Source organism: Pangasianodon hypophthalmus, chromosome 13 (assembly GCF_027358585.1).
Source record: "Pangasianodon hypophthalmus isolate fPanHyp1 chromosome 13, fPanHyp1.pri, whole genome shotgun sequence".
In the NCBI taxonomy this organism is placed as follows: Eukaryota; Metazoa; Chordata; class Actinopteri; order Siluriformes; family Pangasiidae; genus Pangasianodon; species Pangasianodon hypophthalmus.
The window spans coordinates 2231577-2259265 of NC_069722.1; the positions used below are offsets into that span (position 1 = coordinate 2231577).

Sequence of the window (27689 nt, forward strand, 5' to 3'; positions counted from 1 at the left end):
GCCACAGCAATGTTCCAGCAACTGGAATTATTTCTTCATTAAAGAATGGCACATACTTTTTATCCATTTATTGTTACTCCTCTTTACTGCAGATGTTGGAAAGGTTACAGTTTTACCTCTGATTGTTACAAAGCACTGACACTGGAGACTCCTTCCATAAATGTTAATAATAAACATCACATTCGCGTGCCCTGTGAAGGAGCTGTTACTATAAAAACAAACACATATTAGAACGAGCTCATTAATATAAACCTGTCTATTAAAGATAAAGTCAGAACTGCAGGATGCTCTGTTGAAGTTCAGAAGACAGAAAAAAAACGCAGAATCGAGAAAACGCAAAGCATAAACTCCTCTGCACTGAAGATGTCGGAAGGTTACAGCTTTACCTCTGACTGTTACAAAGCGCTGACACAAAGTGGAGACTCCTTCCCTAAATGTTAAATAGACATCTCCTTACAAAAAACAAGTCTATACAAGTACAAAATCTTCGTGAGCTGTTACTATAGAAACGATAGTGTACTACGATACAGCTCGATATGATAGTGATAGTGTATCATATCGATCTGTTATTATAGAAAATTAATCAACTCAACACCTTCTGACCAATCAGCATCGAGAATTCAACAGCGCTGTGGTGTAGTGGAAAATAGTTTAGGTGAGATAGACTTATGTTAGCTACAGTACAAAAAAAAAAAAAAAAGAAGCAAACGTCAGGCTGATCGACTATTAAAAAAAAAAATGTGTATCTTTAATTTTCCCCCAAACTCTCCCTTTAAAGAGGCTTTGTGATGACTGTGTGAGTCCTGTAACGTTGTCTTGTTCCTGTTTCAGTTCAGTTTGTCTCTCACTCTTTTCACTCCATCCAGGTTTCTCACATACAGCTGGACGAAGGAGTTTCTCCTCACTTTACTCCTCTCTCTCTCTCTCTCTCTCTCTCTCTCTCGCTCTCTCTCTCACACACACACACGTCAGGTCTGTTTCCATCCACATGTTTCACAAATGTATGTGTAGCAGAAAAACGAAGAATTGTTATTGTTCAGGTTGCTTAGATTGTTCAGAGAGTTCGACTTTTAATGAAATGTACACAGCAGTCATCTAACCCCGAATAAAGTGATCCATCCATTTACTTTAGCACTGAACATATGAATTATTTTGTAAATAACAAGTAAAGGAAGGATAGAGCTGCCAGTTTAGGACAAGGATCACTTTAATTTACTTTTAAATCTTTAATGCTCACAACAGCATCATTCATCCCATCATTTCACCAGCGTCCTTGATAAATCTGCTCTTTATTACCCTGTAAACACCAAGCTGTTCACCTCAGCCGCGTAGAAATACTGTTTTAGTCATTTTTCACATTTCTGATTCGATTTAAATCTCACCCACTGTTCACAATAGAAAGTGACAAGTCACTCGTTTCCAGAGACGTTTCTTGCTATAAGTGTTATGCTATGCTGTAAGTGCTCTAAGTGTTTCTTGGCATATCTCTTCGGGCTCCCAGACCACCAGGGGGCGGCATGATTTTTAAAATAGATACGCAAAAAAAACCCACATTTTACTCTCTTTCTGCAAAAAGGTTTATGTATCAGGCAGTCACAGGGTGGTCGCTTGTGGTATGATTTGCATATATATTATACAGTTTACATAACTAAATTAGGTCACTAATGTAACTAACATCAAAAGTTTATGAAGAAGTGGCAATCATGAAGCATTCACTATCTGGGAAAAAAAAGCAGAAGCACACAAATGAACCCAAAACACCAGTAAGAAATTAATGCTAATTAATTGGATTTAGTCTATTTGTCCATTTTCTAGCTAGCTAGCTTGTATCTAGAGTTAAAAGTGTTCAGCTAACACAAACTTTTCCCTTATCCGAGAAGATAATGAAGTATTCTGTTCATTCTTGCATATAAAATAATATGATTGTTGCATGTGGGGGCCCCTGAAGAAGGTGTCACTTAGGGGCTCCGAATGTTCAGAACCGGCCCGCTCATGTCACTGGTAGTTTGTTGCTTGTGGGCGTGGCCTGTTCAGCATTTAGCCAAAATATACAGCCTACAAAAATGTTTAAAATGTATTGAAGTTTGATTTACATGTTACTGGACTCGGCTCTGCTATGTACTAGCTGCTTTTTCAGATTAGATTAGCAAAGCATGCTAACTGTACTAGCTGCATGCACTCAGCAGACGCACCAGCGATCTCTGCTACATCCTTCCAAGCTTTATTTTTCTTCATAACTTCTCTGTACACATTTGGTGACAGGATAAGATGGATCCATGGTTATAAGTTTTGTTGTGGCTATAAGCTGTAAACGGAGACTAACTGCAGGTAGGAGGTAAAGTTGTGAGTGAGGAACTGAAGAAGTGTCGGACCACATGCGCCACAGGATTGCTCCGAGGAATCCTTTAAGCCAGTTGTTTGGATTTGGTGCTTTAGTGCTTCATACCTAATTTGCATAGAATTGAGAAAATCTCAACACAGATGTTGTTGGTTGTAATTTTGGCAGTTGCTAGTGTGAAACATAGGGTTAGAATTAGAATTACAACAAGTGGATGGAAAGCCTGTTCTCTCTCTCTCTCTCTCTCTCTCTCTCTCACTCTCTCTGTTTTTTCACACTTGGGTGACGAGTGATTCTCCTCGGAACACGTTGCCCGTTCTCTGTTCCCCAGCACACAATCCAGCGAGTAGAGTCCCATTCAGCGGCGCGCAGATCCCTCTGCAGCTCACACCTCCTTCCAAGGGTAGATAGTCGGGCTCTTCATCTCCGCCCCCATCCTCGTCCTCGCTGTCCTCCTTCTCTTTCTCCCACAGCAACGTGTTGACATGTGTGAACTCCTGGCTGTCCTCGCACTCCATCTCACGGTGGTAGAAGTAGCTGAAGTTGGACACGATGACAGGAACAGGAAGCGAGATGGTCAGGACGCCAGCGATGGCGCACATGGAGCCCACCAACTTGCCCCCCACCGTCACCGGGTACATGTCGCCGTAGCCAACCGTTGTCATGGACACGACGGCCCACCAGAAGGCCTCGGGGATGCTGGTGAAGGACGTGCCGGGGCTGTCAACCTCGGCAAAGTAGACGGCGCTAGAGAAGAGCACCACTCCGATGAAGAGGAAGAAGATGAGCAGCGCCAGCTCCCTCAGGCTGGCCTTCAGCGTCTGGCCCAGGATCTGCAGGCCTTTAGAGTGGCGCGACAGCTTGAAGATCCGGAAGACACGCACGAGACGGATGACACGGATGACGGCCAGGGACATGGCGGGCGTGCCACCTTTGGACCGAGCTAGCTCCGTGCCCAGTGTGACGAAATACGGGATGATGGCAAAGAAGTCAATGATGTTCATCATGTCCTTGAAGAAGTGCATTTTGCTGGGTGAGCAGGCGAAGCGCATCAGCAGCTCGAAGGAGAACCAGCAGATGCACATCGTCTCCACAATGAAGAAGGGATCCTGGAACGGAGAGAGATGGGACACCACCACCGTGCTGTTCGGGGATGAGTGGTGCGAGTGGAACGTCATTTGCTATAGAAAAAAGAGAGAGAGATGCACTGAATAGAACAATTAATGAAGTACAACATCTTAGCAAAACATGTATACAGGGCAGGGTGAGGTGAAGGAAGGACAGAACAAAAGGTGGAAAAAAGTAAAAGCGATGGTGCAGTGGTGCTGGGGATGAAAGGATGGGGAGAAAGGAGAAAGCAGAGAATTAGGACTCTAGCAGAACTGTGACAAGAAGGAATGAAGGAGGAAAGAGAGGAAGGAATTTATGTAGGTGGGTAACAGAAAGAAAGAAACAAACAAACAAACATACAAAGAGAAGTAAAACAGGAAAGAAAGAATTGATTATTTTCCCATAATTGCACATCCTGACATGTTGTATTCTTCTAATAGCACTGGACTTTGCCAACAACTGCCTTTTTTATTCCTTAAAAAAAAGACTCGTGTTACTTTTTATCCATTTATAGTTACATTTAATGTTGTGGAACGTCCGTGAAAGAAGTTAGTTCCTGTTCTCACTTACAGGAACTTATAGCAGCTATAAACAGTGATTTCCTCACCAGCCTCTTCATGTGTGGGAAAAATGAAAACGGAAACTGTTTCTTTATTAAGGTTAGCAGGAATAACCTGTGTGTGTGTGTGTGTGTGTGTGTATCAGAGGGCAGGACACAGAGGCCAGTCAGGCCTGAGATTATTTTAGACTTGTCATTAAACTCGATCCATGGAGATTGACGGCAATGAACTGGACGAGGGAAGAGATGGGAACAGGACAGGACAACAGACGGAGTGTGTGTGTGTGTGAGAGAGAGAGAGAGAGAGAGAGAGAGGGAGAGGTAAGTAGTTTACTGTATCAGTTTAGTTTCCAAACTGCTGTGCCAAATATCGATGAAGAGAGAGAGACAGAAAGAGAGAGAGAGAGAGAGAGAGGGAATGGTGGAGCGAGCACATTCTCTGGTTACATCTTAGGGATCTAAGGTTGCTAAATATAGAGCAAGGAAAACCCTCAAAGCACGTCAACACAGAAATGAGAACACACACACACACACACACACACTCTCTCTCTCTCCCCCTCTCTCTCTCTCACACTGAAACAGGTAGAGCTTTAAACACACACTTTCACATGAGTCAGTGCTGATTTTGGGGTGCAACGTGGTGCCTTCACTACACTAAAAATAGAGCAGGGGTGCCAAGACACACAAGCACACATACACTCACACACACATACACACACACGCATACACGCACATACACACACACTCCTTGCCTGAAAACAGGGTATCATATGAGCCGCCAAACTGTTTGAGATTTGAGAAAGCAGTGATGTGAGAAGTGCAGAATGTGAACACATACACACACACACACACACACACATACACACACACATGCTTCATAAGCACTAAAGGCAGTGTATAGATATGCATTAACAGATAAGTTCTTGATGGGTAGAAATATATACATATATGATTGGTCCGAAGGTGTTGATTAGTTCTCTCTAACAGCAGCTCTGACAGTAGTGCAGCTGCAGATCACAGGTTTATATTAATGTGTTAGTTCCAATATGTTATTGTTTCTATAGTTGATATGGTGAAGTTTTCTTAAAGTCAGGAGACGCTTATGTAACATTTATGGAAGGAGTCTCCAGTGTCAGCGCTTTGTACCAGTCAGAGGTAAAGCGGTAACGCTGTAAGTTTTCCGACATCTTCAGGACAGAGGAATTTACACTCTGCGTAAACATGACAGGCTGGTGAGGGAACAACTGTTATATAGCTGCTATAACGTAAGTGAAAACTGGAACTAACTTGTTTCACAGACATCACATTAAATGTAAGTAACTATAAACGGATAAAACGACTGATGTGTCATTGTATAACAAATTTAAAAATTGTAATCTTCGGCAAATTGCTGTGATATAAGAGGAACAGAGGTAAATAATCACTTTCAGGGTAGTAGCAGTAACTCCGCTTCATTACATCACCCTGTCCTTGATTATTTTACTACAACAGCACAACGTGGGGTGTTTTATTCTGTATTTAAACTATACTAAGTCTTATTCTAAAAAAATTAGTGCTGAGATCAAATCCACAGGCTTATAATGAGAACTGAAACGACTAAAACTAAACTAAAAATAAATCATTAAAAAAAAACAAGACGATATCCTTAACAAGACCACAATAAAAATGACTAAAATGAAACCGGACTTAAAATAAAACAGTGAAAATAATAGAAACAGTCAATTACCTTGTCAATCACACACACACACACACACACACATTACCCGATTACAGTCTGTATTTATTGGCTGAAAAAATTCACTATGCTCTTAAACACTATTACTTTTATAACATATGTACTTTGGACAAAGAGCTCTTTTCTTGGGAAAGACTGCAAAGGGGTGACATTTTTTTAATCCCTTTTATTTAATTTTATTTAAGACAACACTTCATTGTTAGCAAAAACTAAGACAAAAATGTTCATTAGCAAAGTTTTTTCTCCCCACAACAAAACGTATATCACAAGCTAAATATTTCACCTTCTAAACAAAAAAATATGAGATCAAACGTAATAGCATTTTCCTCAACAAGGAAATAAAAACCAGACGAAAGTCAGAACCGATTGGACCTAAGTGAAAAGAAATTCCTCACATCAGCTCCAAAGGAATTAATAAGGAAGCTTTGCAGATTATCTGCTCCTCGCTAGACTTCCCCGTCTTGCCTGACCTGCGTATGCTAGCTAACATTAAAGTTTTGAGGTTTAAGAAAGCTGCTGTAATATTCCTTATTTCTGTAACATTAGCAAACTATTTGATTAAAGTGGTTATTTTTAAAGTAAAATGTTTTATCACCCCTTTAAAATGCTTTTGTAATGTCTGTGTTGTAAAGCTAAAATAATACTAGCTAGCCGGAACTAGCATTAACTAAACTAATTAAAGTCGCTGAAATTAACTTCATTTTATAAAGTGTATGCAGCTCAATAAAGATGCCTGTTAGAGTAATAATAAAAAATATTCAGAGTTGAGTCACACACACTTAGTGAGGATTTAATTACAATTTCCTGACCTTGATTTAGTATCTCATGGCATCATTAAGTTGTCAGCACGTTATAAATTTTTTTGTTTATTTTTAAATAACAAGATGTTCTGGATCAAGTGCTATTTTCTAAGCCGCTGAATAATGAGAGGAGTAAAGTAACCCAACTGTCGCAGTGATTAATCTCATAATTACAACTAGGACTATTCACACAGTAATGTATTTACCATTTACTAAACTCCTTTATTTCAGTGCACTTTTAAGTTGCACTGTACTGACGGCCAAGAAAAAAAAACATGGTTCTTTCTTCAGTCCATATTTTCTATCCCTGATTTTTTTCAGGTTTAAAGACAGTAGTATAGACGCTATTGAAAAGCCGTATTCGGATTAGTTTATCAGGGGGACTTTGATAATAAATGTTATTCACGTCTCCTCAGAGAAAAAAAACGTGCACCCGGACAGCAATAGTATTTCCGTAGGAGCGAGTTTCTAGGGGGTTGTATTTTCCCATATGAACCCATATGATCACACTCCATTCACAACATGGCATCCAAATGCTCGGAGAGGTGCTGGAGTTGAGAAGAGACACTGGCTCTTATTTCAGTTCGGGGTGAACCAAAGTTCCAGCAGCAACTTGAAAATACAATAAAACAATAATCACAAAGTATTTTTCGTTTTGCAACTTGGTAAGTGTTTAATATCTGGGAGAAGGTCACTGATACGCGCATGACGAGACTAAATACAGCAAGTAGCAGCAGACAAACATCTTTTTTTCCAACGCAAAGTGACATTTGCGTAGAAAATCACAGATATGTTCATCCAGAATAAAGTCATCAGACGAGTGCTGAGTTTGGAGAAAGAGTGTACGTCATTCAGCCTGTGTTTTTCTCAGAGGAGGACAGAGAAAATCACCGACATGGCCGAAATATAATCGCAGAGTTGCACCTGTAAAATAGGAAATTACCCAAGGACCCCATGTACATTTAATCCCATCCAGGTAGGGATTCAGATGCTATTTGTTAAGGAAAATCTGGCAACCTCAGGGATGTGAACTACACACAGGTGATTTTAATAATCTGAACGGGGAACCCAGAAAAGCCAGAAACAGCTGCGTAACCCGACTCTGAATACGCATAACTTTCCCCATGTAAGTATTTGATGTAACTTTGGACTTAAGTTGCCAACTCTGAATACAGCCCTGTGTATGTGTGTGTGTGTGTGTGTGTGTTTGGTTAAAGGACATCCATGTGTTGAATACTGACGTAATCTCGTAATCCTTAATCATTATCAAATTTCATGCTATGACCCGACGTTTGTTCACTAAATTTACATTAACAGTGCTGCGTGTTTTTAGTTTTAACGTACATGTCATTAATCGTTATATTTTGGAGAACGAGCCAGAAGCAGTGCTGCAGAACTGCAGAACTCTCGAATGACGTCATTTATGGTTACGTCAATTCTGTCTGATAAACAAGCCCCTCCCCTTCCGTGGGGCATTATGGGACTTGATTGGTTCAGCAAATACAGTCCATTGCTTATACTTCTCTCTACTCACCTCTCTCATTTCTTTCTCAAGCCTGAAGTCGGGCAGCGTCTCGAGACAGAAGATGACGATGGACACCACGATGACCATGACGCTGATGATGGCGATGATGCGGGCGCCACCAGACGACTCTGGGTGCTCGAACAGCATCCACAGCTTCCTCTGGATCTCGTCTTGTGGCAGCGGCCTGGGCTCCTCTTTAGGGAAACCCTCATCGTCCCTGAAACGGGTCATGACCTCTTCGCCGAGCTCGTAGAAGCGCAGCTCGTCCATGAAGATGTCCAGAGGCACGTTGGCCGGCCGGCGTAGACGCCCTCCGGACTGGTAGAAGTACAGGATGGCATCGAAGCAGAAGCGGTTGCGGTCCAGGAAGAGCTCGTTGCGGAGCGGGTCAAAATAGCGCAGGCGCCGCTGTGGGTCGCCGAGCAGCGAGTTGGGAAACTGCGCCAACGTGCGCAACTGCGTCTCGTACCTCATCCCTGAGACGTTGATGGCCAGGCGCTCACTCAGCGCCCATCCTCCTGACCTCCGGCTCTCTCTCTTACCCCTCTCCTTCTTCCCTCCTTCATGTTCCTTCTCACCCTTCTCGGCCTTGTTGCACTGCTCTTTGCTCATCTTCTCGCTCTCGTTCTCCGCCGTCCCGCCGCCGTCTCCTCCTCCACACCTGTCCATCTTCACTCCTTTACCAGCACCTCACAGCGTTGGTCCAGGCTGGGATTTGCTCCCTGTGAGAGCAGAAATGCAATCATGTCACTTGAGCATGATACTCCCAGGCCAGAGTGAATACCTCATGCCAAACAAGACGACCTCTGAGTGTGTGAACAGAGCGTGCGCCAAACTCACACATACACTACAGATATTAAATCTTACTTTATTAACCCTTACTCTTGCTCTTAATTAAGTGCTTGCTTTAGCTAATTCTGATTAGAACATATGTACACTTGTCTACGTTAGAATTTGCACTTACGCTACATTTGTGAGAAGATTAAGAAGTGAAAATTTTCACAATTTGTGAAGCAACAGTGCTTTTTCTCAAAATAGAACCAAAGACATTTTACTCGTATATGAGTCAAAACAAAAACATTAGCACAGTATAATAAAAGCATTTAAGACTCAAAATAAAATAATTTGTTGACGAATGAAAGTAAAATGAATGGAAATTAATAAATGGAAAGAAACCATTTTTAAATTTATTAAGTAAAAAACTCAGGAAATGTATCTTTAGGAGCAAAATATATAAAAATATATAAAATTATTTAAAGAATTATATAAAAAATATATATAACAATTTAATAAATGTCAAACAAAAATCATTTCTTGACGTAAAAATATGAAATGAATAAAAATCATTGAATGGAAAGCATTTTTAATTTTAATAAATGAAAAAATAAATACCTCAGGAAATGTGATTGTAAGAGCAAAATACAGAAATTTATAAATTAAATAAAATTCTTACAGTGTAATTTTTGTCAAAATAAATGTCTAGATTAATACAATAATTTTTAAACCTTTATCTGTTAAACCCATATACAATATTTTATTTCAACAGACTGGATTTTTTTAACTATATTGAAAATATACTTTTGATATTATAAATCTATTAGATTATTTTTTTTTCCTTGTCTTTGACTCATAATATACGTCAGAGCTACTACATGCTAGCGCAACACAAATGCCACAGTTGTTGAGCAACACAAGACAACACACATCGGAGTAACTGCTGATAGCTAGAATCGATAAATCATAAAGGCACTAATACACTTTGTATATAACGTGAATTAAATACTCGACCTTTTAAATTTCAAAAGAATCTTAAAACCTTAAGCCAATTTATTTCCAAAATATATAAAATATATACTACGTGTAGAAAAAATGACACTGGAAGACATTTTAGTGAAACTCAGTATATATCACGATATTCAGGTTTTCAAAGGGCAAAGTTTAAAATTTAACGCGTAAACGGAGGGAATATGAAACATTCATTAACATAACATCCAATCAGGAATGAGAAAAGCTCGGACGATATGTACAATATTTCATAAATGTGTGTTATGATGTAATTTATCATGATAATTTACATTATTTTGTCGTATTGATATGACATTAAGCCCCAAATGCTTCTCAGTGCATCATCACTATACGAAAAATATATACGTATATACATCCATCCATAATTTCTCATAATTAAACATATCATATAATTTGCAGACACACACAGACACACACACATACTCACTCACACACTGCCAGCTGTGATCTAAAGTATACCGTAAACACCATAATCCTCCGAAGCATGTTGACAGAACAGTGTCAAATGTTAGTGCACAGGTCGCACACTCACGTTTCCATTTATAGATTTCAAAAAATATTAAATCGGTCGTTTCTATAAAACCCAGATGGATATTAAAATGACTGGATTTTTTTCTCATGAGCAGGCGTTTGTTTAGAATGAGTTCCCGTAGCTGTACTTACGACGATCTGAGAAGAAAAACCTCAGGAAGAAGTGTCTGCAGGTGGTGTGCCGGCACTGTATCACTGTAGCTCCTGTAGATGTGGACTAAATCTATTCTCTCTCTCTGTTTTCTTGACTACGTCCACAACACTGTGAGCCGTGTGTCCCTGCACCTCTGAGTCCATCAGTCTGTCACTGTCCTACAGGGGGCGTCCTGTCCCGTTTCCCTCCCTCAGCTCCGTGGGACACTCAGAAGCTGTTTAGTGGACGCTACCTCTCATGTCAAGTCTCTCAAGTCTCTCCGGTCTCTCAAGTCACTGGTCTCTCGCTGCCTCTTCCACTCGGGAATGCTGTCATGTCGAAATTCAATCCAGGTTCCATCACCCCGAGCTCCCAGTAAACGCCAGGCCTAATTTAGAAGGTCATACTCGTTCTCTCTTCCTGCTGCGTCTTCCTTCTACTGTCACTACTTCTTATTTTTTATTATTATTATCTGCACCGATCTGATACCCGGAACAAAATGGTGGATCTGATATCTTGGAAAATATTTTGGATATTGGATCCTGCAGCGATTGCAATTATATTTGGAAAAGAAATGTATTTTTGGAACTGGAAATGTTTACTCATTTACATACAGTACATTGCTCTATTGTATGTAAGTGATTTTTGTTGTGAATGAGTTTAACTTTGAAAAAAAACATTTTAAAGCTTAGTAGTTTATAACAAAAATAATATCGGATGAGTAAAGGTATCGGCTGATAGTCAAGGTTTCAGTATCGGTCTCGGGAAAGAAAAAGTGCTATCATACCATCTCTAGTGTTTATTAATCAGTGAACATTATTTTAGTAAATTTTACAAGGAGTGTAAGTTTCACGTGATACGATATGATACAAGGCAACGGGTCGATATTCGATGATACCACTGAATCTGTTATACAGAGCAATTTGACATGATAAGACACAATATGATGAGATGTGTTACAGTGTTTACATTTATGGCATTTGGCAGACACCTTTCTCCAGAGCAACTTACATTTATCTCATTTTTTTTTAATACAGCTGAGCAGTTGAGGGTTAAGGGCCTCGCTCAAGGGCCCAGCAGTGACAGCTTGGCTGCGTTGGGATTTGAAGTCACAACCTTCCGATTAGAAGTCCACTGTCTTAGCCACTGAGCTACCACTATGATATAACACAATACACTCTAATTTGATACCATAAGATACTGATATGCGTTATATGATACTGTGTTAAGATGTGATACGATACGATATGATGTGTTATGATATGCTGCAATATGAAACAATGCAATACGATACGACACAATACTATACGATGCAATACAATGCGATCATAAGATTTATTACCCTCTGACTGATATTTGTGATTAGCGTGACCAGATAGGGGAGAAAACATGTCCAAATATCTGGGCTACCTCTTCTCTTTGGGGCAGTGAGAGGTGATCCCCACAGTGGACCAGGGTGAGCTGAGCCACACATTTGATGTTCACCTCCGGTCCAAGCTCCTCCCTCTCAGGAACTACCATCGCCAAAGTAGCAGGAATTACTTCTGTCCATGGTTTAAGGAGGTTGAGGTGGTATATCCGTATAGGGTATATATTTCAGTTCGCCTGACCTCATAGCCGACATGCTGTGTGACCTCGAAGGGTCTTTGCGAGTAGTTTGGAGCTCGAAGTGAGTAGTAAAACAAGCACTTGATCTCCTGATGAAAACTCACACAGATGAGTGCAACTGACATTCTCGTGCCTGTACTCTGAGCAACTTCTCCTGGCTGAACTGACCCAGTGTGTGGAGTTTCACTTTAGGCCAAGAAGGCATGGGATTTGTGAAGGTCTTCCTCCCAGTTTTCATGGATGACATCAAAGAAGCCCCTGGGCCTGCACCATATATTAATTTAAATTTGAAGAAACTCATAGAAGTTTGTGGGACATCTCGTTCTGCAAATAACTCTGTTCTCCATTCACAATCCGGTGCTTGACCACACCTCTGCTGTCCAACAGGATTTTCAGGTAATTTCAATAAAAATAACCCAGAAACATCAAGTACAACACCTGCATAGCATGAGTCTGAATACGGAGACCTTTCAATTAATAGATATCATATTTTCGGCTCCGAATTTGGACCATCCTCTTCAGTTCTCAGAGTGTGGAGAGGTACAGGTACACAGGTACTGCAGGATGGCGCTGGAGATTAAAAAAAAATAAATGCAGAAAATAAAATGAGGCATATCTTTCTCTCGGCTTCACTGTTAATGTGGTTGGTGAGGAGTAGAGACCTATGATGTGGGTCCTATGTCTTAAAGCGGACAGCACGAAACCCACCAAATTGAGAAGACATATTGCGACAATACATCCGAATTATGTTCAAAAGCCACTTGAGTTTTTTAAAAGAAACCTTGATCAATATCGTGGGCAGCAAAGTCATTTTGTAAAAGCCACTTCAGCCACAGCGAAAGCGCAACTGGCTTCGTACAAAATTGCGTATTGTGTTGCACAATGCAAGAAATCCCACACGATTGCAGATGAATTGATTCTTCCCACTGCCATAGATATGGTGTCAGTTATGGTTGATGAGGCGAGTGTCACGAAATTAAAGACTATCCCAGTGTCTAATGACAACATGTCAAGGCGAATTTTTGATATTGCGAATGACTTGGAGGAACAGCTCATTGAGAAAATAAAAAGGAAACGCTTTGCGCTTCAAGTTGATGAGGCCACTGACAGTAGCAAGAACAGTTTGGTAATAGCATATGTGCGCTTCATGTGCTATGTCCGCCCAATCTGGTTCTGTTCAATGTTTCAGCAACAGCAACACAATTGTAATTCATTTTTTTTTTTTTAATTATTTTTAATTTCAATTTTAAAAAATCATACAATTTTCATGATTTTTAGTGAAATTATTTGGTTGGTTGGGGGGGATTTTTTTTTATATCTTTAAAGGGGGGCGTGACCAAAATGTTTGAGAAGCACTGGGTTACATACTATACCGTATATACCGAATATTTTCATACTATATCACACGGTACTGAAATAACCCTTTTTTGTTTTTGCTTTTTTTTTTTAAATATATTTTTCTACTTGAGTATTGGCCAGCACCTGATCCTCAGTTTAATCTTTGTAATTAGGTCGTTTGGGAAAACGGAGCAGTGGTTCCTGACCCCAACTTCCTAAAAAGCTGGAATATGAGAAGAAAAGAATCTCGCTGTACTGTAATGTATATGTGTGTATATGTATAGGCTTATGAAAGGACCTTATGTACTGGTATAAGTAACAAAAATAAATTTCTGTCACGACATCATATACAATAAATTTTGACATCCTTTAAAGAGCATAATAATATTTTATTACATTTAACTCTTGCAAGCATAAATTATTATAAAACATATCCAGATCTTTAGATGATTTTGTAGCATGCAAATTCAACTGAATTTTGACATTCACTTAAAAGTAACTGACATTAGCAGACAACAAGTAAAATGAGGTCAATATCTTACTACTGAAAAATACTTGCAATATGTAAATTTATTCACTAACATTTTAGGTCTGAAATATTACAAAACATTTTTTTAAACTTCCGAAATATCCAAAATGTATATGTATACAGCATATGTTTAACAAATATAGTAATTATGCAGTTTAGCACAATTTATATCATGTCTTATTAAAAAAGCTAATAATGTGTGTTAATGTTAATCAGACCTTGATAAGACCTTTTTATCTAGAAAGTTTAGACAGAAGTGCATGAGACATGCTGTCAGCCATGTTGGATTGAAAAGAGCAACACTTAATGTATTAAAAATCAGTATATAACACTGGAGTGGTTTGGAGGTGATATCTAATATGCATAAAAACACCTTTAAGTGGACATGAAAGGGTTAAAACCACAGCGACGTCTTCAATCACTGTGTAAAGTCATTTAACCACCATAATGTCACTTTTGGCTTCAGACGAACACACAAACTCCATTTCCCAAGATCCTCAATGCAGCAACAAACAAGAAAGCCAGTCACCTGACTCGTCACATGACCCATACCCCCTCTGTAACTCCTTCCCCCAACTCACCTGTTCACCTGTTAAAACTTCAAATATCCACTGCAAACCTCAGTTCATTGCGAAGTCTTGCCTCTGTGTTCATCCAGTGACAATTCCAAGTCTTTAGATCCGATCGGTATTCTGGTTTTGACATTGTGTTCCTGCATAGTTTGAGAGTTTAATCCTTGTCTGTCTGATGATCGTCTGACCCCGAGCTTGCTTTGTCCTTTTGGGTCGTCCCTACATTTGCATCCAAATCCTGTATGATCCCGTGACAACCACAACATTTGAATAATCTCGCACAACACATACACTGCGTTATATCAGAGGTCTATTAAACACATTCATTAATTCATCTTTAGTAACCGTTTTATCCTGGTCAGAGATGCAGTGTATCCAGAGCCAATCCCTGCAATACTATGGCAGAAGATCACTCTAATTTTATTCATAAATTCATATTTCTCCTTATTATGTATTTTTGCCATCCTGTGATTTCTAAGGTGCTTTAAAAACAACCAACAAAAAAGGAGTTATCACTACAAATATCTGTCATTAGCTACGTTTTGTATTAATCTAACCAGTCTGTATCGTATTTAGCATGCAAGCTAGGCTGTATCATCGGCGTTATCACCATGCTAGCTGTCGGTATTAGCTGTAGTTCATGTTTGCACATATTCCGTTGTTATTTGGAGGAAGTCGCACTAATTTACCATCATTTACCAACATCGGTGTACATGAGTAGGCTAATTTGCACTTAATAGATTAGCCTAATATAATAGTTAGCCTAGTGTTAGCTAACTTTTTAGCAACCTTGTCTACTGGTTTACACAATATGCTATTTATTTTATCTGTTAATGATATTCATTAAAACCCTCATCATTCAATAAGATATCTAATTAGAACATACATAACAAAAATTAAACAACAACAGCACACCGTATCTGCCTCAGGGGAAATGTGAGGTAAAAGGAATTGTATTAACTTCTCACTTTTTTCCTCATTTATCTACACAGTGAGCTAACAGTGCTAGCTAACAGATTAGCATACCATATACTGTGGATATAAAAAGTCTCCATACCAAGATAAATCATGTCAGATCTTTTCCCACCTTTAACGTGATACAGAAACCAAAACAAAATTCAAGGGGAAAATAAAGGAAAAGAAAAAACTTACAATAACCTAGTTGCATAAAAAGCAGTAAATTAAAGTCAAAATTTCAATACCATATACATGGGCATAAAATTAACTAAATATACAGTACAGTATACAGTATACTTACATAAATCTTCACAAATAAACATACAGAAGAAATGCACAAATAAATATGCAAATATGTGTGAGTCGATTCGATTGGATTTTCGATACTGGCTTCATGAATCATTTCAATTCGATTCGCAGAAAGTTTCGAACAAAATTTGAATGAAGATAAATTATGACTGGAAAGACTCCTTTTTTATTTCTGAATTATAAACAATGCAAAACAATGTGCTTTTTTGTCTGTATAAATCTAAATGAATCAAATGTGGCTACGAACAGAGGTTTAATATTGTAAACAAAATGTACTACAGGCTCACCATACTCTAAAAGTAAATAAATAAATACAAATATAAATAAGTATATAAATAAATAAAATACATCTGTCAATTCTCCAAAAAGTTTGATTGAATAAACAAAGTCTCTGACCCAGGGAAAATGATGGACTGAAACATAATGTGCTCCAGTATAATTTTAACTGGAAATAGAGCTCCAAAGTCGACTAAAATGATCGATTTCAGCGACCTCTTTATAACATGGTCATGTAACCACATAACGTATAATGTGTGTCGGTTATTGTGACCCTGAGCAATCAGGCCCGGAGGAATTAAAGTGGAATTGCATTAGATGCAATAATTAATAGTAGAATGCTGATTCCCATGATGCACATCATCACATTTTTGCATCGTAATGCATTGTAACACATAGCACAGAAAAAGACAATGTAAGATAAAGTGGCACTGATGAGTACTGAGTACTGGAATACTGGAATAAATGTGTTTAAGAGCAGTATTGTCAAATTTTCCACTCTGTAAATAAATAATCATTTATATTTCAGTCTGTGACACTTGTGGTGTATTAAGTCTTAAGTCTTAAGTCTTAATTTCACACTGATTTATAAATAATGACCAATTTATTTCGTACATCCAACATTTATTTTCGCTCAATGACTGTACATACAGGTGGATGTTGTAACAAGGGTTTAAAAGTGAAGCTTAAATGTGTCTGAAGCCCTCTAGTGGCTGACTGCAGTACAATTTTGAATCCCTCCCATTTCCATGCTACTGAATGGAAAACAAGCCAAACTTACATTTTAATTTATCTCTACATTTTTTTTCCCCAGGAATAGTGTTCTGTTGTTTTTATGTGTTTATGTTTCCGTATAATAAATGTGGTTTCAATGCTAGGAATTGTTGGATGATAAATAAATGGGTGTGGTCAATGAGGTGATTGACAGTTCAGGATTTGACAGTTGAATGTGCACATGCTTTTCAGAACACACCTGAAGCTCTTGACAGTTCTGTAGAAAAGCAATGTGTTGTTTTTTGCTGTAAACAGGCCCTCGGTGAGAGTGGGGCAGTTTCTGTGCGCAGGGGGCAGCGACGAAGAGCCCCGCCTTTTACATCAGCCATTTAACAAAAGCTCATCTTCACAACTTCATACATTTTAAACTCCATTGAAATACTGTTTAGAGTTTGAGAACTCCTGTATGCGATCGACTGTGACTGATGCAGACACGCCCCATAGTGAACTCCCACCCCAACACTGATTGGCAGGTTTCTGTGCAAGGCTTCGGAAATGCGAACGCAAAGCGAATTGCGATCACATCTGAATTTTCGCAGGCTCCATACGTGACGGCGAGGAAGTGAAAAAGCTAACTGCTATTGCGATTTCAATATGACATCGCAATAGTCACAACTCATAAGACGTGGGAAATGCAACTGCAAACAGACTTTGCTTTTCCATTTGAAATTTGGCATTGTACATTCGTTAAAATGAAAAAGCAAAGGGTAATTTTCATTTGAATTACGTCACAGTTTATGGGTCCACAAACAGAAAACACAGCTGCAAATACAATTTGAGATTAGTTTTGAAGACACTTCCATACTCCTGATCTAACAGATTTGCTGTCTCCTCTTCAGCTGATCTTGCCCTGCAGTCCTGGTAATGATGATTTTTTTTGTGTGTTTTTGTCTCCACCTGGTGGAAGCTCTGTGTAACTGCACCATGTGTGTGTATGTGTGTGCGTGTGTCACGGAAGGAAAACAAAAATCACATGACTGTATGCATTTCGTTTCAGTTCCTAACAGCAGTTGTGTGGAAATGAGCTGCAGGAACATGGCGAGTGCACAGAGATACCAAGACAAGGTGGTGATTGTGACTGGAGGTTCCAAGGGTATCGGCAGAGGCATCGTTAAAGTCTTCGGTAAGTTTGGTTTGGAGGGAAATAAGAGGAAAAGTTGGACAAATTACTAAACATTGAAAAACTATGATTTTTCAGTGCAGAATGGGGCTAAAGTTGTTTTCTGCGCCAGAGGAGGTAAGATCTGACTTTTTATATACATACACTTATATTCACTTATTTACTTTTATTATTGAATATTATTGAATATTACCTTTATAAGAAAAAAAAAAAAACAGCTTGATGACGTAGACACACAAACAGTTCTCAGCTTATTGGACATCTAGTGCACTTTGGGGTGTAGGAGCCTTATTTTATAGCCTATGTAGTACACTAAGGCAGCTGAATCCCAGATAACTCCACTACTGAACACTATTTAGGTGTATTTTAGTTAGTGTATTTAATGCACTTTCAAATGAAGATGATTTCCTTATTATACAAATAGTGCACTATGTAAGGCGGTGAAATTTTTATGTTCACTATCAAGTGAGAGAATGGAGTTGAATTTCCTTAAAGTGCATGAAAAGCAGCCAAAACTGGTTCCCTTTTGGACACACAGTGCACTATCTAGGTGTTGAAGCTATTATTTAATACCCTAATTAGGCTTTCAAATGAAGATGACTTCCTCATTAGACAAGTAGTGCACTATGTTGGGTGTAGAGGCCATTATGTTCACTATCTAGTGCACCTGTAGTGGAGCTGAATTTTAGTTGACTTCTGCAAATAGCAGGCAAATTAAGTTCCCTTTTGGACACGTAGTGCACTATCTAGGTGTAGAAATAATTCATTTATAGTCTGGCCTATTTAGTGGAATTTAAATGAAGATGACTTCCTTTTTAGAAAAATAGTGCACTACGTAGGAGTAGAAATCATCTTGTGGGAGAATGAAGCTGAATTTGAGATGGCTCCCTTATTGTTGGACATTTTTATTGCAAAATAACTGAGAAAAATAGTTCTGTTTAGAATGTAGGTGTAGAAGTCAGTATTTTATCCCCTGTGTAGTGCACGTATACTATACCGAGGAAGAATTTATACTGGATAGACTGTAGTGCACTATTTAGGGTACAGTAGAAACCACAGTTTTGTATGCTGTGAGAATGTAGTGCACTTCTGCTGAGGGTAAATACACATCTGTCACGAGTGCAAAGTTCCCTAAAGTCACATGTCGTGTCCATGTACACAGAAGACACACGACCTTCACGTGTAAATAATCACATGATGATGATATGCATGCATTTTTACGCACTTTTTATTTTATATATGATTCATTTTTCACATATGATGTGCATAATTTATTTATATTAATGTCTTTTTTGATACAAGATTCGTTTATTCTGCATGTGATTCTTACACATGATTCTTTTACACTAATTTGTGAATTATTTACATGATTCATTTACTTTCATGTAAATTTTTCACCTGTAGGACGTCATTTTATTTATCATGTATTAGTCACATGATGTCCGTGTTTTCTTGCGATTTCTGGGCCGAACCTGTTGAAAAGCACTTTTGTGGTTAGAATCATGTTTAAGGGATTTTTTTTCCTGCACAAGCTGAAGCAGGTAAACATGTGGAGGAGGAGCTCAATAAAGCGGGGCCGGGTGTGTGTCTCTTCGTGTCTTGTGACATCTCTAAAGAAGAGGACATTAAGGTACGTCTCACACTCCGGCGCTGTAACGTGGTCAGAACTTTATTATTTTATTACTGTACAGTGTTTGTGTTTATTCCTCAGAGGCTGATCACCACAACCGTCGAGCACTTCGGACAAATCGACTGTCTGGTGAATAACGCAGGCTGGCGTAAGTGTCCGACTTTCAGCTCCCCTTTTTCACTTAGACTACAGCACTGCTGAACTCTGGGCTCTGATTGGTCAGAAGATGCAAATCACAGGTTTATGTTAATGCGCTCGTTCTAATACGTCATTGTTTCTATAGTAACAGCTCATTCACAGGGGCGTACAGAGGACGCTTCATATAAACGGATTAAAAAAATCGTTGATATGACGATTATATACATTTTTGTTTAAGTCAAATTTATGGAAGGAGTCTCCAGTGTCAGCGCTTTGTAACACTCAGAGGTAAAGCTGTAACTTCTTCAGGACAGAGGAGTTTACACTTTGTGGTTTCTTAGTAACATGACAACATGCGTTTCTTTTGGATTTACTTTAAGACAGAGAAAAAAGTTCGTTGTTTATTGCTGCTATAACGTAAGTAAGAACAGGTTAAGAACTACCTTGGTTCATGGACATTTCACAACTTTAAATGTAACTATAAATGGATAAAATGTACGACGTGTAGTTCTTTAATAGATTAATAATTGAAATCGTCGGTAAATTGCAGTGGTATAAGAGGAATAAAACACTTCAGGACATGCTGTTATAGGAAAGTAATCAACTTCAGAGTGAAAACCTCAACTCCGCTTCATCACACCACCCATTCGTTGGTTATTTTCCTCTAACAGCATGACACGGGGTGTGTGTCTCTTAATTCTGAGCTAGAAAACTTCTTTTAAACATTTACTGCTGTTAAAGAGAGTGACGTGGTTTGAGTGAATAATAACGTGAACGTGCTCTGTGCTCAGATCCTCCTCATAAACCCACAGACGACACCAGCGCAGAGGAGTTTAGAGATTTACTCAACCTGAATCTGATCAGCTACTTCCTCGCATCCAAGGTGAGACGCCAGATTGAGCCGGTTTTCTGTTTGCTCAGTGTTTGTTGTCCAGCACTCACATGGAAACTGGATGCGTGTAAAAACTCGCCTTTGTTTCTCTTCTACACAACAGAACTGAACAGTGTTCATCTGTTATTACTGACTGTTGCTTTGCACAATGTTTTAGCCGCACACTATCCTGTCCATTACTGTATCTGGACAATAAAGAGTCATTTTAATGCTGATGATGATGGTGTAATTATTAGTATATTTCTAATATAGCTTTATATTACAGTTCTAAGCGTGCGTGATTGCTCTGTTGAATTGTATGGGTTAAAATTACAAAGCTGTTTGTAAAATGATGAAGCTCAGTAACGTAAAACAAGCATAAATAATACAGAATTTAACTGCAGTGTGAATAAAACTACCTTTAGAAGTTAGAGAGATTTTATGATTATGTAATTGATCTGTGATAATACAGTGCTGTGAAAAAGTATTCTTCTATTTTTGTATATTTGTCACATTTAATTGTTTCAGATCTTCAAACAAAATATAAGAAAAAAAACAATCTGAGTACAACACAGTTTTAAAATGATCTGGCCCTGAGTGAGAAAGTAGTTTCCTCCTTATTTACTCAATCAGCCAGTTAATCAAATGTAATTAATAATTGGGTTCAGTTAGACTAGACTCACCCAGGCTTGATTACTGTCAGCTTCATTGACTCGAAACATCATTTAAATAGAAGCTTTCCAGCGATGTGAAGGCTAAAACATCTCAACACGCAGCACGCTATGACTACGTTTACATGCACATCAGTATTCCGATGATATTAATCAGAATTTGGCGATATTCTAATTAGTATTGAGTCATGTAAACACTGCAATTCGACTGCCTGATTCAGGTTAAGACGATATTCAGATTTCCCTAAATTCTGATTCCCGTCCCTGGATTATACCTGTTTTAATAGGAAATTTGTTGCATATAAACACCTTATTCAGGAAATCTACTGAAAGGATGTATATATATGCGCATGCTCAGTACAGCTGGTCAGGGTTTTATACCTAATATCTGAATTATTGGAAAATGTAGAATTTACACTAAATGGATACATGGCTTCAAAATTTTTGAAATCGCTGTGCTATTAGTTGGTTATTTATGTTTCCTTTCTCTTCTTTTCTGTTCAGTTTGCTCTTCCGTACTTGCGAAAAACACAAGGCAACATCATCAACGTCTCCAGCCTGGTGGCGTCTATCGGACAGAAACACGCCGCTCCGTACGTAGCCACCAAGGTGAGAACTTTCACTTGCCTGGCAAAGTTTACATCAAAATAAACAAAAATATACATTTCCTTACAGAAAACTTCACCACGTCAATGGTATTTTATGGTACAGAAAATGTATCAACACCTTCTGACCAATCAGAATCCAGAATTTAACAGCACTGTATCATGCAGTGTGTTATAAATAACTCCAGAAACATGATGTTAATATGAGGAAACTGAAACCTGATTAAAAACTCACCCCTGGGGGATTGATTTTCATCCTAATGTGAGAGGATTATCCTGAAGCACACATGCAAATGTTTTGCTGAATATATTGAACTCGGGCTGTTGTCACTTGGGGTTTGAGAGCCAGTGTAATGCTCATGTTTGTGCATTAGGGGGCGATCATCTCTATGACCAAAGCCATGGCTGTAGACGAAAGTCGCTACAATGTGAGAGTTAACTGGTGAGTTCTGGCTCTGATCATTTGCCTCTTTCCTTTTCTTCTTCTTTTATTTCACTTTATTTTACTTTATTTCTCTAATGAAACTGTGCATGTGTGGTCACCTGTAATACACCATTACAGCAGGGTGTCAAACTTAAATCCCGCCCGGGCCACATCGGCGTTTTTCTCAGACTCTGAAGGGGTCACTGATAATCTGTAGGCTCTGAATAGACTAGGATGATTCTTTAGGAAAAACAATTATTATACAGATTATAAGTTTTTTTTTTATTATTATTATTGCATTCCTTTGTTTAATCACATTTTATTGGATACCAGCTGCTGTGATGTGAAACAGGATTATCCAATTGGGATGATGTATTTTTCCTCCGGTTTCTGTATGAAAGCTGCTTTACCTCACTATAAGCACAGAGATATGGAGGTGAGAGATGGTGAAGTAGCTCCTGGAGTTTAAAGATTTATAATATAGGGTGTAATTTCCCTCTGTTATTTTAATGAGAAGTTGTCATAAATGTATTTCATGGCAACGTTATTAATATGGAAAGATTGTTTTACAATAGATTGAACTGATTAAACATGAGTGTGACTTTGAGTGTGACAAAAATTGAAGAAATATTTAATAAGTAGTATGCTTCTTGATTTTTATTTTTCAGAAGATAAATATTTTGTAAATAAATAATTAAAATACAGTGTACAACAATGTACCACATTTAAAAAACTGAAAGATAATCAGTTCAACATGTTTTTAGGGTTACAAGAATAATTTAAGACCAAGACACAAAATCAAAACAAGTAAAATCTATGAATATCAAATATCAATGAATATTAAATAATTTGCTGTCTGTTTTAAACCAAAGGATTAGTTTGTACTCTAGATATACAGGTGATACACACAGAAAAGCATGTCGTGACCATGTTGTCATGTCATAGCAAGTCTGTGATTTTATCTGAAGTCCTTCTTTGTTTATTGTTTATTGTTATATTTTTATCATTATTATTTTGCAGCTTTTCCCCTGGCAATGTGATGACGCCTCTGTGGGAGGAGCTCGCGGGCCACACAGCCGACGCAGCCGCCGCCATTAAAGAGGGAGAGAACGCACAGGTAACGAGAGAGAGAGAGAGAGAGGGGGGGGGGGGGGGGGGGGGGGGGGGGGGGATGGAGAGCAGGAAGTGTTTGAAGGCAAGAAGGAAAATGAAGAACTTTTAAACAAAGCCAGAACTTTCTCCAACAAACAGGCTGTGTATGTGTGTGTGTGTGTGTGTGTGTGTGTGTTTGCAGGCTCTTTTGGGTGATCAGGTTTCTTTCTAAACAGCAGAATACTACTTTACAGTTAAAACTTTACAGAATAAAACTTCACCATGATCCCATAATGTGGAGCGTCTGCTGTACAAGTCCCTGTGAATGAGCTGTTACTATGGAAACGATAATATATTAGAAGGTCCGCATAAATATCAGAGCTGTTGTTATGGAAAATTAATCCAGACCTTCTGACCAATCAGATTTGAGAATTCAACAGCGCTGTGTTATAAATACGTTTAAATTATAGCTTAATTTGTTCTATAATACATTTATAAAAACATGAAAGGGAAAATAACTCAAAAGAACTCTAAAACTATATCTTTAAATATTAAAAAGCAGGAGAAAAAGATTGATAAAAGAACTGAATGATGTTAAATAACTGTAAATTAACAGGGTGGTGAAGTTTTTGGTGCAGAAACACAAAAGGCTGCTTCGGTATTTCTGAAAATCTCAAACCGCTCACATGTTTCTCAGAGATTATATGAAGCTGCTGCTCCATTAAACACTTCATTAAAAATAATGAATTGTGTAAAATAAAAAATAAAACGCTGTGTTTGTGCGTGTTTGTCGTAGCTGCTGGGGCGGATGGGCACCGAGGAGGAAAGTGGACTCGTCGCTCTCTTCCTGGCCGCTGATGCCACCTTCTGCACCGGAATAGACCTGCTCCTGAGCGGAGGAGCCGAGCTCAACTACGGCTTCAAAAGTCAGATCCCTTAAAAATAAAAAAATTTTTAAAAACACTAATGTTTACATCGTCTGAGCTGATCCGTCTGTTTCTGCAACTCCTCAAGGTTCCTATAAGAGCATTGGATGTATTGATTGTTTACTTTTTTATGATGATATTGTGATTATGTTCTCTCTTTAATCAGAACAGGAAGTAATACAGAGTTACTGATGTGTGATTGCGTTTTTAAATGACGTTTTAACGCACTGGATGTTACACTAATGTTCTTTACTAACACGGTAAAATGTTCTTCCACATTCCTGATTCTCAGCAGAGTTTAGACTGTACGCTTTTTCTGTTCACAACTGTGTCTGTTGCACCTTTTCATTATTTCAGAAATGAAGACTTCGATTAAACATGTGGAAAATAAATGAGCATGGTGATCTGTGTCTAGTCTGTTCTTTCTTCCAGCAAATCATCTCTGATATGACATTAAAAAAATCTGAAAATGTGAATGTGAAATGTGAAATGTGAAAATTGGTTCCATTTTTCTTAAACAATAATATTTAATAATATTACTTTGAGAGATTTCTTAATATAATGTCAACTAATTTACAAAATGATTTTTTTCAGCAGTAACATTACAGCCGGCCTTTCAGCAATTTACGACCTAAAATAAAGAAACATTGCTGTTTTTTTTATTATGGTTTATTACAATTTTATTACAATTTATTTATCTACTTACTTTAATTATTTACTTACTTCTTCACTTAAATAATGTTTATTAAATATTAGACATGTATAATAATATTAGATTTATAATATAATACATATAATTATTATAATAAAAAAAATCTGTAAAAGTAAAATAAATTAATTAACACAATATTAAGCAACTCGTTTACGACTTAAAAAAGCCAGGTGGTGGGTGTTATAATTTATTTATACATTTACTTATTATATTTATTTACTTATTTTATTAAAAGTATTATAATACAAAATATGTCAATAATAATATAAATTAATTTACCATATAATAAGGTTTTTATTTTCAACAGTAAAATCAGTTGCTCAAAGTGCTTTTTTTATTTATTTAATTACTCTTTTTCTCTTTAAATGATATTTAATGATATTATAATAAGACATCTGTAAAAGTAATATCAATTAATTAAAATAAATGAATTTATTTTTTATTCCGTTTTATTGCTGTTTGTTTGGTTATAAAGGAGGTAGGATTTAAAGTATTATTTTGGCACTGAATATTCATTACCTTCATTAAACACACTCTTATAAAAATCCTACAGCAACACAGAGGCTTTATTAATGCACTGGTTTGTTTACAGGTTTGTTTACTTATTCACCAGACTGTTTGTAGCGCAGGAATTGCGCAAACTCTGCGTAAATCGAACGCAACCTGACGCAAACTCCTTCTGTCCAATCAGCGAGGAGCAAAAGTCCAACTCCCCTCCGCTCGACCAATAGGATGAGGCGCTGATGAACTCGTTTTACCTTCTGAGCAACAAATGCTCGTGTCGTCCAATCAGAGGTAAGAAAATCGTCACACCTCCCAGATATTAATATCGATTTTTTTCCAAAGAGATCACCCTTACACATTTATTAATTAATTAATTTATTTCTTTGTTTAAACACAAATATACACCAAACAGACATAAAAAAAACAGAATAAATACTGTCTGTGATGAACTTTTAGTCATTTTATTAATTTTATTAATTTATTTTAATTATTTAGCCGTATTTACAGAGTCAGAGTCAGCACACACACACACAAACACACACACAAACACACACACAAACACAAACACACACAAACACACACACACACACACACACACACACACACACACACACACCGGGTGTGTCTCAAACCGACTTCTAGGATTCACTCAGGCTGTGTTTTCTGGTTTTGAGCAGGAAAGATTTTCTGGAGTCTAAATTATAATCAATCAATCAGTTAATTAATCAATTAATCATCTGATCAGTTTATGTGCAGCGGCTCTTGACTTCAGATTTGCCACCTGAACAACCACATGGATTATTAAAGTCAGTGTAAATACATTATAACATTTCTATTACATCTAAAATTCACTATTTAAATACTAATCAACGGACATCTCTAACGGACATCAGGTCTACATGGCCACTCTGTTGTGCCCTGTGTAGTGAGTTCATACGGTGAAGAAGCGCAAGCTTTCTGGGATTCACTGCGTGATCATGGAAAGCCAAAATTTGTCAAATCGGTCTCATTTATCAATCTTTTAGTAAAGTTGTGTAAACCAAACCAAACAAAATTCTCCACTGGATTTACAAAAGTTTTGGAAATGCTGATTTTCTTCGTACTTGCATGTGCATGCTGATCACCAGTAAAGTGCAAAGCGCGTTCCCGGTACAGCTCATTTGCATTTAGTGACGCCCACAAAACTCCATAAAAGGTAAAGTGTACAGACAGCTGGGAGCACGAAGTGAGTGATCAGGGTAAAGACGTAGTGAAAGTAGTGAAAGAAGTAGTGAAAACACTAAAATAGAGTACTCCAGGACCAAGTCTGGGAACCTGTCCCCTAGATCAGCTTATTACGTCGATCTCAGTCAACCAGTCGATTGCAAGACAACCATTGGTCGATCTTCTTAATAGGTCAGTGTAGAACCCTGGTGTGTGCTGGTGTGGAGGTGTGTGAGGGTGTGGAGGAAGACTTGGGAGACCAGTGGAATTTTTGCTGAGCTCCAGGCTCACGTTTATTCAGTCCGCGCTTTTCGACGCACTGTCAGATACTCAACAAACCCAAACCAGCTCAACAGAAACGGTTCCGTCCCAGACTCGCAGCTTTAGTTCCGTCAAGTTCAGATTAACGCTTTGTGGTGTGTGGGTGTGTGTGTGCATCAGTTCATGTCAACTATATCACACTCTCTTTCTCTGGTTACGGTAGTTACAGAACGCACAAAGAGACACAAACATGTAGACTGGCGGTAATAAGACACAGGTGACAATCATCACACGTTACCTGCCAGTTGGCCCCGCCTCCTCTCCATCCACCACTGACGCATCCATACACTCACACCCCCCCGCTAGTGCATTACTTTTGGGATTTCTTTGAATGAAAATTGATTGCATGACATTATTTGAATAAAAACAAATCTCTCACAATAATTTCTCAAAGTCCAAATTTAGAGTGTACATGCATATTTTACACAACTAATAATAATAATAATAATAATAATAATAATAATATGAAAAAGTAGATCTCTTGCCATGGCAGTGAGAGCACCCCTGCCCTAGATAGCACTTCACTACATTGCGATTTGAAACACACCCTCTTTTAGCACGGACACGCACAT

General features: G+C 38.1%; 2 protein-coding genes across 2 annotated transcripts; one reads left to right on the plus strand and one right to left on the minus strand.

The window, feature by feature from the left end:
- Positions 1-671: 671 nt before the first annotated feature.
- On the minus strand, positions 672-10842 carry kcna7 (potassium voltage-gated channel, shaker-related subfamily, member 7). The gene is made up of 3 exons (XM_026917008.3): positions 10537-10842; positions 8077-8789; positions 672-3519 (listed from the first exon to the last, which is right to left on the minus strand). Exons 2-3 carry the CDS (start codon positions 8734-8736, stop codon positions 2611-2613), a joined length of 1569 nt encoding a protein of 522 aa, XP_026772809.1. The 5' UTR covers positions 8737-8789; positions 10537-10842; the 3' UTR covers positions 672-2610.
- Positions 10843-17877: 7035 nt separating this feature from the next.
- On the plus strand, positions 17878-24772 carry hsd17b14 (hydroxysteroid (17-beta) dehydrogenase 14). Its single transcript, XM_026916139.3, has 9 exons — positions 17878-18023; positions 18099-18137; positions 19553-19650; positions 19732-19798; positions 20580-20671; positions 21835-21939; positions 22310-22377; positions 23380-23476; positions 24248-24772. The coding sequence occupies exons 1-9, from the start codon at positions 17882-17884 to the stop codon at positions 24389-24391; spliced, it is 852 nt and encodes a 283-aa protein (XP_026771940.3). The 5' UTR covers positions 17878-17881; the 3' UTR covers positions 24392-24772.
- Positions 24773-27689: the final 2917 nt, after the last annotated feature.